Source organism: Neofelis nebulosa, chromosome 14 (genome assembly GCF_028018385.1).
Source record: "Neofelis nebulosa isolate mNeoNeb1 chromosome 14, mNeoNeb1.pri, whole genome shotgun sequence".
Taxonomy (NCBI): Eukaryota; Metazoa; Chordata; class Mammalia; order Carnivora; family Felidae; genus Neofelis; species Neofelis nebulosa.
Genome location: NC_080795.1, coordinates 44308785 through 44321733, shown reverse-complemented (window position 1 = coordinate 44321733; position 12949 = coordinate 44308785). Strand labels below are relative to the sequence as shown.

At 43.4% G+C, this 12949-nt stretch overlaps 1 protein-coding gene across 3 annotated transcripts in view; it reads right to left on the bottom strand.

Annotated features, from left to right (window-relative positions):
• Nucleotides 1–12949, bottom strand: part of MATN2 (matrilin 2) — a 136279-nt gene that overhangs the window by 41876 nt on the left and 81454 nt on the right. For all 3 annotated transcript variants that reach the window (XM_058698671.1, XM_058698673.1, XM_058698670.1), the window contains one exon: nt 6473–6595. In XM_058698671.1, the coding sequence (XP_058554654.1) occupies nt 6473–6595 (123 nt within the window). The remainder of the gene's footprint in view (nt 1–6472; nt 6596–12949) is intronic.

Sequence of the window (12949 nt, the reverse complement as noted above, 5' to 3'; positions counted from 1 at the left end):
TAATTTTATGAAGAAAGGTAATTAGACATGATAATAAATAAAGCAATGAGAAAAAATTTTCTCTTAAGTTAGCAAAAATTTTTTCAATCGCCTCCTCAAAACTCTTACAGTAGAGTATACATTGGTAAAACTTTTTGGAAATAACTTTCAATATACATCAAAAGCCTTAAAACTGTTAACAGACTTTGACTCAGTAAGTTTCCTTTTGTGTTTTGTTCCTAAGAAAATGATCAGAAAATGCAAAGACTTACATATGAGGACATTTATCACAATACAATCAGAGTAGCCAAAAAAATTATTGAACACTTTGTGATACATAGGTATGATAGATTATCATGAAGACATTAAAATGTTTTTGATAAAGTTTAAAATGGCATGTGAAAATACTCATGATTTAATGTTATACTGTATGATCTCAACTCTATAAAAATATATTCATATGCATAAAAAGGCTGGAGGGAAATGTAGCAAGTCAGTATTAATGGTTATATCTGGGTGATGACAGATCGTTTCATTTTATACAACTTCATTTCTATATGATCTAGTTTTCTACAGTAAGTATATGTTACTTTTGTAGTCGGGAAAGGTATTAAAAACAAGTATGTACATTCATAATTGTGAAACTAGTTGCCATGGAAAATAGCATTAAAAAATAGAAAAAAGAACAGTGTGGGAAGTGCCCAGTAATGGAGAAGAAAATAATCAGGGAAAATTGCTGGGGACAACGTGTATAGCTTCTTATGTCTACACCCAAACATAAAATACAGCCAACAAACAAAGCCATTTTAGGATTTCAGTATAGGGAAGTGGCCATGAGCTCACAGGTATCACTGGAATTTGGGGGAGCAAACCTATGACTATAGACAGGACAGGCTGTATGCTCTGTGGACCATACTACATTACTATGTCTCACTCTGTTCTAGTCATATGGACTTCCTTATTGTCCCTCATCATTGCCAAGTCTCACAGTTCTTGCCTCAGGGCCTTTGCACTGGTGTTGTATTTCCCCTGCTTCAAAAGTCTCCTCCTTCCCTCACCTCTTTCAAGTGTTTGTTCAGATTCCACTTTCTCGTGAGCCCTGTATTCTCATCTACTCTGCTCCAACAGAATGTAAGCTATTGCCCAAAAAAACAGAAGTCTTTTGGTTTGTTTTACTTAGCATTGCATGCTTAGTGTCTCCAATGGCATCTGGCACATAGTAGGTGCTTGACAAATATTTGTTGAATGAATAAACGGTTATCAGTACCACTCTTCTTTACCTATAAATATTTATTCATTTTTGAGAGAGAGAGACAGAGAGACAGAGACACAAAGAGAGAGAGCGTGTGTGAGTGGGGGAGGAGCAGAGAAGATGGGGGCACGGTACAGAGGATCTGAAGTGGGCTCTATGCTGACAGTAGCGAGCCCAATGCAGAGCTTGAACTCATGAACTGTGAGATTATGACCTGAGCTTAAGTCGGATGCTCAACTGACTGAGCCACCCAGGTGCCTCAAGTATCAGTACTACTCTCAATGGAGTGTTTTGGAGGGTTTAGATGTAAACACCACCCACTAGGAACCAACAAGGGATCACTAAGGATATAAGACAGCTCTTATATAGTTCTTCAGGCTTCTTTTGGCAGGCTGCTTAAAAAACCTCCCTCCGTGAGGATCTCAGCTCAGCAATTAACATCTTCTGGGTACAGACATTCAGCCAGTTATAGATGCAAACAATTAATTATTCTTTCATCCAGCACACGTTCCTCCATCTGGTCTATGAGGCATAGGGCCTTCATCAGCAAATCGGTCCAATGTCTGTGAAAGTACAGATAGTCCCTACCACGTTTTCCAGGCCTAGCTAGTCTACTAAGCGAAATAAAGTTATTCTGATATGACTTAGTCCTAATGACCAAGAAAATACAAGAAGCCTAATTTGTTCTTAGTTTCAAAGTACAAGGAAGTCATTCTCAGCTCAGTTTAATGAACCACTTTCTAAGAGTCAGAGCTGCACAAAATGGAATGCACTGCATGGGGTGTAGTGAGTGTCCTGTCAGTAGGAGTATTTAAGTGCAGGATGGATGATAGCATGATGGGAATATTGTGAGATGGGTGGTTGGGCTAGAACTAGTTTGAACTTTCAGGTCCCCTCCAATCGAGAATCTTTGATTCATGTACAAAAATTCATCTCACAAAACTAAGTAGCATATTACAGTAGGTTAACCATAAGTTGGCTATGGAACCTAAATTCTATACATTCTATATTTTATGCCTTGGATTCAGTATAAAATTATTTCCTTCCTCCAGGTTTCACTTTTAAAGCAAGTATAAATATTCATGTAGTACTTTCCTCTATGCAAAGCATTCCTACTTGAAAAAGGATGGAAATGCCAACCAAGTTATCAATGGAGTCTAAAAAATAATGACTATAATGATCTCAAAGTCAGTAAATAATAAATAGCAACATGCTATTATATGTTATGAATGTCTACAATTACCTTTACTCACTAGAACAGGTATTAGATGATTAAGCATTAGACTTGAAACCCGCAGTCTCCTTGATACCAAAGACATGAATCCCTGTCCAGTGGACTGAAGTCTTCTATCTTTCTCAGGAAAAGACCCTGAACATCTGAGAATGTTCTCGTGCCTGGCTCAGTAGTAGTGGTTTCAGATCAGACCTTAAAAAGTCTTGCCATAATATGATCTAGCAATTTGGAAGCAGGGATTTGAACAGATACTTGTACGTTCATGTTCATAGCATCATTACTCACTAGGGCCAAAAGGTGGAAACCACCCACGTGTCTACTGACAGATGAATGGGTAAACAAAATGTGATGTATACATACAATGGAATATTATTCAGCCTTAAAGAAGAAGGAAATTCTGACAGTGATGGCAGTGATGGTTGCATAACAACACGAATGTTCTTAATGTCACTGAACTGTACACTTTAAAATGGTTACAGTGGGGGGCGCCTGGGTGGCGCAGTCGGTTAAGCGTCCGACTTCAGCCAGGTCACGATCTCGCGGTCCGTGAGTTCGAGCCCCGCGTCGGGCTCTGGGCTGACGGCTCGGAGCCTGGAGCCTGTTTCCGATTCTGTGTCTCCCTCTCTCTCTGACCCTCCCCCATTCATGCTCTGTCTCTCTCTGTCCCAAAAACTAAATAAAAAACGTTGAAAAAAAAAATTAAAAAAAAAAATAAATAAAATGGTTACAGTGGTAAATTTTATATTACGTCTATTTTCCCACAGTGAAAAAAAGTCTTGGCAATATTTTGCAAAGTTACCATACCTGCATATTTCCACTCTTCTCCCCTCTACAGAATATTCAGATAGACTTGGATAGGTTGCTTTAGGGGAAAGAATTGATATAAAAAGTGGTGCTTTTTGGGGGCGCCTGGGTGTCTCAGTCAGTTAAGCGTCTGACTTCGGCTCAGGTCATGATCTCACGGGCCGTGAGTTCGAGCCCCACGTCGGGCTCTGTGCTGACAGCTCAGGGCCTGGAGCCTGCTTCGGATTCTGTGTCTCCCTCTCTCTCTGCCCCTCCTCTGCTCACCCTCTCTCAAAAATAAATAAACATTAAAAAAAAATTTTTTTAAGTGGTGCTTTTTGAATACTTATGTATTTTAAATCATACTCTTTGTTCAGGAACATAAGGCTCTATTATATATACTTTGGTTTAATCATAAATTAATCACATTTGGTATATTACATTGACAGTCTACATTTTCAGACAATAATTACACTTACTAATTGGGTTAGCCTTCAAATATACTTTTGGTTAAAAATAGAGATGAAATTTAAGGAACTGAGTATCTTTTGTTTTATTTCATTTTTTTTGCAAGTTTACGAGAAGTGGAAAAAATTTTTTAAAAAAACCTCTCAACACCACAGCAGCAGCCAGGCCGACTTGGCTGGAAGCTGATGTGATGCCTCATTAATTACTAACAGGATGACTGTCTTGATTCTGAGTTTCCACCTCCATCCTGTTTCTGTCTTTTTAACTGGCCCCTATTTCACAGTTCTTGTTCTTGTCCCTCACAGATGTGGGGTGCTCCCAAGCGTCTCCATTCTTACTGCTGGGCTTCACTTTATTTCCCACTCTTGCAGCTTTCCAAGAAAGCCGGGCGGGGGGGGGTCTCCTTCCTCCTGGCAGTAGCCTTTCCAGGTCTGGTTCTCACTCTGCCCCCAAGCATGATAGGAAGGGGGTCCTTTTTCTAGGGGACACACCTCCTGGATGCTGCCCACCCAGACCCCTCTGAGTACCCAGCCCTGCCTACTTCTGAGTCTCAACTCCGACAGGGTCCAGAGACATGCTGAAATTGCTGGGCTCTGTGCCTCACTGGCAAGGCCCCCGAGCTGGACCAGTCCTCCCCTGCCTCCCAGCCAGACCTCTTCTCCCAGCGTGCCTGAGCTTCCGTGTTGACTGGAGGGTCTCCTTGCCTGCATCATCCTGGGGCCTGTAATTCTCCGTGTCCCCAGGGATTCTGGGATAGGAGACATACTGAGCCACAGGATGGGGGTGATGGCGAGCCTCTGGGAACTAGGGGTGGGAATCGGGGGGTCTCAGGCAGGGAAGGAGTTTTGAGGAGGCAGGAGGCAGACTGGATAGGACGCGTGTTTTCCTCCAGGTCTCATCCGAGTGGAAGCCTGGGGCCAAGTCTTGAATTTTTTATGCACTATTAAACTTAGCTCGGGCATGTGGTATATGCTCAATAAATACCAATTTAAAGTCGTTGAAGGCAGTATCATCCCTGAAAAGAACTTGCTCAGCACCAGACAATTTGCTAAATGGTTTATATGGATTACCCCATTTAGTTTTCAAGACAACGCTATGAAACAGGCAGTATTATGATCCCCTATTACAGTTGAGGGAACTGAAGCAAAAATCAATTGCCCAAGGCCAGCCAGTGAAAAAGCAGAAGAGCTAGAATTTGCTCTGAGGCCGAGACTGCCCTTGGCAGCACATGGCCTCCTCTCTGAGGAACAGACCAACCCGTCAACCTGGCAACCACCTTCCCAGCTGTTACCACAGCCCGAGTTGCTGATTTACGGTTCAGAATGTTCAGAAGGGAAGGGAGACCAGGACCAGAGGAGGCCACTCATCACCCGCTTCTTCTCTCAATAAGCCACATGCCAGTCGTGTGCCAGGTGTGGGCCTGAGCCTGTCTGGCTTATATCTTGGCACACCTTTCCTCCTCCCGGCCACCCTGGTCTCAGCCTTCTTTGCCCGGTGAATAAATGACAGCTCTGCCTTCAAGATTCAGCCAAAATATCACCTCCTCCAGGAAGGCCCTCACCTTGTCCATTGTTACTGGCACATGGTTAGGGCTCTAGAAATGCATATTTTGACTGGCCGTGTTCCTTGCAATTCCAGGCTCCACCCTTGTCTCCAGCTCCGGTGTTTATAAGCTATTGATATTTAGGGTTGAAGAGGAAGCTTAGGTTTCAGGAGTTTTGTGGGGGTGCTTTTTAAAAAACTGTCCACGTATATCCTGCTTTCCATAATCAATGTGTTTTAGAAAGGCGGTGGGTACATGAACTTTTTACGAATTGAAATCCTATTTTCTCCTTGATGTATGTTTCAGAGATAACGTACACTGACCTGGTATTCAGCTGCACTTTTTAAAAATGCTGGGCCCTAATCCTTTAAAAACAACCTTCTCTCAAGTGAACCCCTCAACAGGATGATCGCCCACACACAATCCCTTAAGTGCCCTGACATACCTTTACATGTAAAAGAATGCTTTTGGAATCCTTTCGCAAAACATCTTTAGTTTGTAAGTTCTTATGGTCAGATGTTGGGAGCTCAAGTGAATTCTGACCTGTATGCGTGTAGTTAAAATCAAATAGAACTAAATATATCAAACAAAAGAAGGAGCCGTTCTCTGCAAACCACCCTCCACCCGCCCCTCCCCCACCCCGAAGCAACCACATTCAACTCCTTCAGGCTCAGCGATCTTCTTATGCTCGCGTGGAGGCAGAGCTGAAGCCCACAAGCCACAGAGCTTCAGTGAAAGTATTTTTTAAGCTCTGTTAATACTGATGGGCACAGCCCGGCTGAGCCAGCATGAAGTCAGATGGTCTGATCAGCAGCACGTTCAACAGATGCTGGAAGACCATTCCCACGTGTGGTCTCCAATGAAAGACACCTCTGTCAAATGCCTTGAAGGGTGATATTGAGACAGGGTGGGCTACGGTCCTAGGACAAGTGACGAAAGGCCTGACAGAGGAAGAATGGGGCAGAAGTCATCAGACTCCGCAGCACATCATCTTGTGCCACGATATGCTTGGGAGAATTCCCCGGCCACGGTGCCCACAGCAATAGCAGCAAAGAAAGTTTTTGTTGTTGAATCACTGTGCTATGCACCTGAAACTAATGTAACACTATGTTAACTACACGGGAATTAAAAGTAAGTCAATAAGTAAGTAAATAAAATGTGCGAGCCAAAAACTGTCAAACACACACACAAACTCTTTTTGTAGGTAACTTACTTGCACATGTTTTTTTATCTGGGTTAAGAGCAAATCCTTTAGGGCACCGGCAAAAGTAGGAGCCATCAGCATTCACACACTCGTGTTCGCATCCGTGGTTTTCCGAGGCACAGTAGTCCACGGCTGTAAATATGAAAACACAGAGTTGAAGGAGCCACACAGACAGGAAAGGGAATAATAGTATGGAATGGAAATAACAGCATACTTATAACAAATATCAACGAGGATTAAGATGGTTGTCCCAAAAAAGTGCGGATGAATAAATATGATTCCAAGGCACTTCCCCCGCGATCACCCAAAACATAATCAGATTGGCAATTTACTTCAGAAGATAAACTAAAGAGGGGCGCCTGGGTGGCTCAGTCGGTTGAGCGTCCGACTTCGGCTCAGGCCGTGATCTCACGGTTGGTGAATTCGAGCCCTGCGTCGGGCTCTGTGCTGACAGCTCAAAGCCTGAAACCTGCTTCTGCTTCTGTGTCTCCCTCTCTCTCTGCTCCTCCCTCACTCGAGCTCTGTCTCTCTCTCAAAAATAAATAAACATTAAAAAATTTTTAAAAATGAAGGTATAAAGAAGATAAACTAAAGAACACATGACCAATTGTATTTAAAAGTTAAAGAAATGCAGGGTGCCTGGGTGGCTCAGTCGGTTGAGCATCCGACTTCAGCTCAGGTCATGATCTCACAGTTCATGAGTTCGAGCCCTGAGTCAGGCTCTGTGCTGACAGCTCGGAGCCTGGAGCCTGTTTCGGATTCTGTGTGTGTCTCTCTCTCTCTCTGCCCCTACCCCGCTCATGCTCTGTCTCTCTCAAAAATACATAAAGATTTAAAAAAAATTCTTAAAGTTTAAGAAATGCAAATCAAAACAATCACAAAGCCTACGACACTAATAACTATCAAACTGCAAAAATAAAGAAGGGATAAAGCCCGATGGTGGCAAGGCAACAAGGAAACAGAGTCAGGGCTGGTGACATTATAAATTGACAAAAAATCCTCTTGGAAGGACGTTTGACAGTGTTCACTGTGGAAATGTGACCCAAAGAAGTAACTGATAAAAGGGAGAAATTAAGCATATGAAATAAGCTATTTATAGCAGCATTATTTACAGTGACAAAAAAATCTGGAAAATAAGATGGACACTTAATAATGGTAAATGGCTTAGTAATTTATAAGAAAATGCCTTGTTCTATTTGTCATTAAATCTACAAATGTTGAAACCAATTTGACAATAAACTTCATATATTGAAAAAAAAAATTACTAACAAATTAAAAAAAAAAATCTACAAATGTTTACTGAACACCTTACTGCCGGCCTGGCCCTGTTTTAGGTGCTAAGGATAGAGCAAATAACAAAACAAATAAAAATTCCGGGTCTCAAGGAACTTACATTTGGATAGTGGTGGTGGTGGACAAAAAATACAATAAGTAAATAAGATAGGCTTGCAGAAGGTGGAGAGAGTATCCTGGGGAAAAATAAAGCGGGGAAAAGCCATAGCTACCATGGGGAGGCTAGAAGGATGATAGAGGGTGGCCGAAGTGGTCAGGAAAGGCATCATAAGAAGGCGGCCGTTAGGCAGAGTCCTAAATGAGGGTCTGAGGGTTGAGCCAAGCAGATAATGGGGAGTAAGCATCTGAGCAAAAGAAACAGCAAATGCAAAGGCTGCCAGGTGGGAATATGCCTGGTATGCTGCAGGACAAGCAGGGAGGCCAGGGTGGCTGGAGCAGAGACAGGTGGGAGAGGAGAATGAGTGCACGTCAGGAGGGACTGAGGCCACTACAAGGACTTTGGCTTTCACTCTCATTGAGGAGGGAGTCATTGGAAGTTTCTGAACAAAGGAATCGAGACTAGATGATTAAGGGTAAATGTGACAGTAGAAAACCAGTTAGAAGCCTAGCACAATAATCCCAGTGGGGAATGGTGGAGGGTTCAACCACGGCGGTGCAGGACGGAGGTGGGGGCGGGGTGGGGGGAAGGTAGGGGAGCGGTGTTCTGGGTGTTCTGGTTAAACGTGTCCCCCAAAAGAATGCAGGAGTCCTACCCCCAGTACCTGTGAATGTGATCTTATTTAGAAATAGGGTCTTTGCTGATACAATCAAGTTGCGATGAGGTCATATGGGTGGGCCCTAATCCAATACAGCTGGTGTCCTTATAGGAAGAGGAGAATGCCACGTGAAGACACAGACATACAGGGAGACCACCAGGTGAGGACAGAGGCTGGAGGGATGTGGCTGCGGGCTGAGGAACACCAAGGGTCAACAGCCACCTCCAGAAACAAGGAAGGAGTCTCCCCTACAAGTTCCAGTGGGAACATGGCCCTGCCAGCACCTCAATTTTGAACTTCTAGCCCCAGAACTAGGAGGTACCATATTTCTGTTGGCGTAAGTCACCCAGTTTGTGGTCGTTGTGATGGCAGCCCTAGGAAGCTAATACACCAGGTATGAGTTGAGGTGGGGCCAGTGGGGGTCCTGCCGGAATAGAGGCGAGCCAGGAGGAAGAAAGAAGGATTGAGGCTGACTTGGGGGATCTGGCATGAGGGCGGAGTGGCTGTAAACTGACGGCGGGGCCGGGGTGGGGGGGTCAGGGGCACAGGTGCACTGGGTTTTGTGGGAGGAGATTCGGGCATTAGGCAGTTGTTAACATTATAATCCTAACATAATTGTAAATAGGAAGACAGACAAAATGTGGTGAAAAAAGTAGATCTCAAAACTGAATATTTACAGAGGTGACACCCAGGTAAAACAGAGCTCTAAAGGCATGCCTGAAGCCTGGGAATTAGAAATAAAAATTCTTGGGGCGCCTGGGTGGCGCAGTCGGTTAAGCGTCCGGCTTCAGCCAGGTCACGATCTCACGGTCCGTGAGTTCGAGCCCCGCGTCAGGCTCTGGGCTGATGGCTCGGAGCCTGGAGCCTGTTTCCGATTCTGTGTCTCCCTCTCTCTGTCCCTCCCCCGTTCATGCTCTGTCTCTCTCTGTCCCAAAAATAAATAAACGTTGAAAAAAAAAAAAAAAAAAAAAAAAAAAAAAAAAAAAAAAAAAAAGAAAAAGAAATAAAAATTCTTGCTGTGTCAAGGTGGTGGGATTACGGATGATTTGTTTCTCCTTTAAAAAACATTTCCCTCTATCACTTTTAGGATATTCTGACGTCAGAAACTTGGAAATAATAAAAAGGAAATGGAACCTGCAATTAATACACATGTGTGCCTTGAAAAACAAAACCCTGCGCTGCTAGGGCAAGGACATACTTAACCCAACAATCAAAAGATGCAAAGGGTAGGGGCACCTGGGTGGCTCAGTGGGTTGAGTATCTGACATCAGTTCAGGTCATGATCTCACGGTTTGTGGGTTCGAGCCCCACGTCGGGCTCTGTGCTGACACCTCAGAGCCTGGAGCCTGCTTTGAATTCTGTGACTCCTTCTCTCTCTGCCCCTCCCCTGCTCATGCTCGGTCTCTCAAAAATAAATAAATGTTATGGAAACCAATTTGACAATAAATTATATTAAAAATAAATAAATAACTTAAAAAATTTTTTAAAGATGCAAAGGGAAAATCTACAGTTTTTTTTTTTTAATGTTTTTATTTATTTTTGAGACAGAGAGAGATAGAGCATGAGCAGGGGAGGGGCAGAGAGACAGGGAGACACAGAATCGGAAGCAGGCTCCAGGCTCTGAGCTGTCAGCACAGAGCCCGACGCAGGGCTTGAACTCACGGAGTGTGAGACCAGGACCTGAACTGAAGTCAGACGCTTAACCGACTGAGCCACCCAGGCGCCCCAAAGTCTACAGTTTTAAAGGGTAATAACCTGCGTTTTGTTTATTCCTTTGCTTCCAGGCTTCATTAACTCTCTGTCTAAAGTATCATTTTTGTGACTTCACCTCCCCAAAGAGTTCTAACAGCGCCTAATAATGGAGGGTTTAATACACAAGTCATTGTGGGAACAGGACATTCACATAGTTACAGGATCTGCATGTCATGGGATGTTAGCCAGTGGCTGGAGTTGAGTCAAAGCATAAACACTGCCGTAGCACCAAATCCTTCTAAAAGTTAATAGCTCATCATTCAAGAACCATTGTCATATTAAGCAAAGAATTGCAGAAACGGAGGACACAGACATCAAGGACACCAAGCCCTGGCACGTGCCCGAGTCTGTGTCACAGAAGCGGGCCATGCAGTGGCCCGTACTGACCTGTGTTGGCAGTAGGCACTTCCCACCTCCAGCCTCCACATGTTGGGCCTCATCTTAAGAATCTCCCAACCCCTGATATGAGTATCTGCCATCAGTCAGCCCATGCCATCTCAGGCCACCTACATTTTAGTGTTCCCCCCAAAGAGAAGAGATGTTGATCTGACTTCCAAGTTCTGACTTCCAAATTCCAGGAAATTGACAATACTACAATGAGGAGTGAGCTGGTCTCTGTACCTAAAGGCAGGAGCTCAGATTCTCTCTCTCTCTTGAAACTTCCTCTTTATGTACCATGCGGGTGTAATTTCTGAGTCCAGCCATCTATGTCCCTCAGAAGAACTCCTGAGTATGCTGGCCCCATATTAGACTGAGGACAGGTTGGAGGTTTTGCTTAGGCCTAAAATCTGAGCCTTATACTCCAAACTTGCCTTTTTCCAGAATGCTCTAGAACATCCAGGGATGGGTCAGGGGTTAATAAAGTTGCAGATGAGCTGTTTTAACTGACCTCCACTTAACCAATCCCTAATCCATCAATGCTTTTCATTCCTTCTGAAAATATAGCACCTGATGCCCAGAGCACACTAAATGTGCATGTGTGCTCTCTCTTTCTCTCTCAAAAATAAATAAACTTAAAAAAAAAACCTTAAAAAAATGTATAAGGATTCTGCTCTTAGATTGCTTTATAGAAGTCTTCAAATCCTTGCTCCAATTTAAAGAAAGCAAAATTGAAAATCATGGAGCATACATTATGGGGATGTTTTATGCAAGAAAAAAATTTTAAATCATGCGTTCAACAAATGAACTTAAATTAGTAATTTTTAAAGGTGTAAGTAAAGGTGATTATTATTAAAAGTACATTCATATGTTTTAAATAAAAATAAAAAGGTTAAGATAAGTTTGGATATGCAGTTTTTAATGATTCCACTCTTTGAAAGATACCTTCCGTCTCTCAGCCAACCACAGGCCCAATCTCACAGAGTAAGAAGGCTTCTCCTGGACTTTGATTCTGTTGCTGGTTTTGTTTTTTATGTGCTCAGTAACTGAAGGGGTGAGGAGAGATTGGCAGGGCAGGATTTAAGCATTCCTGGGTCTTAAGACCCTGGACTGTAAAACCCCAAGGTGTCAAATCCCACCTTGATTTGAGGGCCACTCTCTAGCTTACTGCCAGGCTGCTGGGCACAGCAGCAGAGGGCATCAGTACAACATTACATGTTGGGGAGCCTGCTTCCAGGCACGTGAACCTAAAAGCTTTTTTTTTTTTTTTTTTTTTTAAATTTATTTTAACGTTTATTTATTTTTGAGACAGAGAGAGACACAGCATGAACGGGGGAGGGGCAGAGAGAGAGGGAGACACAGAATCAGAAGCGGGCTCCAGGCTCTGAGCCATCAGCCCAGAGCCTGATGCGGGGCTCGAACTCACGGACCGCGAGATCGTGACCTGAGCTGAAGTCGGGCGCTTAACCGACTGAGCCACCCAGGCGCCCCTAAAAGCTTTTTAAGACCAAGAGAGATCCAGTCCATTCAACTCTGACATCCTTTGCCACACATTTTGGGTTCTTTGCATAACTTTCTTGGTTGCAAAACTGTACTTGTAACAAGAGAGGCCAAGTTTAGGGAGCAGATGTATGGATGTGCTCTATGTGTGTAACTCAGAAATGCTTCTGTTGTTCCAAGTCCTCATCTCCTTCAATAAAATCCTTTCTCAGTTATTTGCCTGACATATCTATGCTCTCATTTATAAGCAGAAAGGGTAATTCCCTGGCTGTAGGGAATTGGACCCTCCAGATCACAAAGTGTTAAAATCTCAGGGTTAGAAGCCAGTCATGCCACATTCAGTCTCTGCCTAATATGTGCAAAATCACTCAGCTGTGTCCAAGGATAAACGATACTTTGGTGCAAGGTAATGAAGCCTAAGATCAATGGTCTCTGATTTACAATGTGGTCACAATCCAAAGTTGCCTCAGTGGGGATCAGTCTGCAAGGGGATGGCATTAGTAGAAACAGGATATTTCAAAGAGGAGCGTTTGGGCTTTAAAGCTTGTTGATGACAGAGTAAGAAAAACCAAATTCATCATTAGAGAAATTGGAGAAGCAGTTGACTTGCTGAGTATACAGAAGATAACACATATAGAGTCAGATTCACAAAACCTCTCCCACCAGGACACAACTGGATTTCTCTATGCAGGATCTCGAAACCTGGAGAAAGTTTCTTATCCATTTTGATAACAACAGGGAAATATTCTGAGCTGAATTGTCTTCTCCACCCTAAATTTGTACGTTTAAGTCCTGTTCCCAGTCAGGC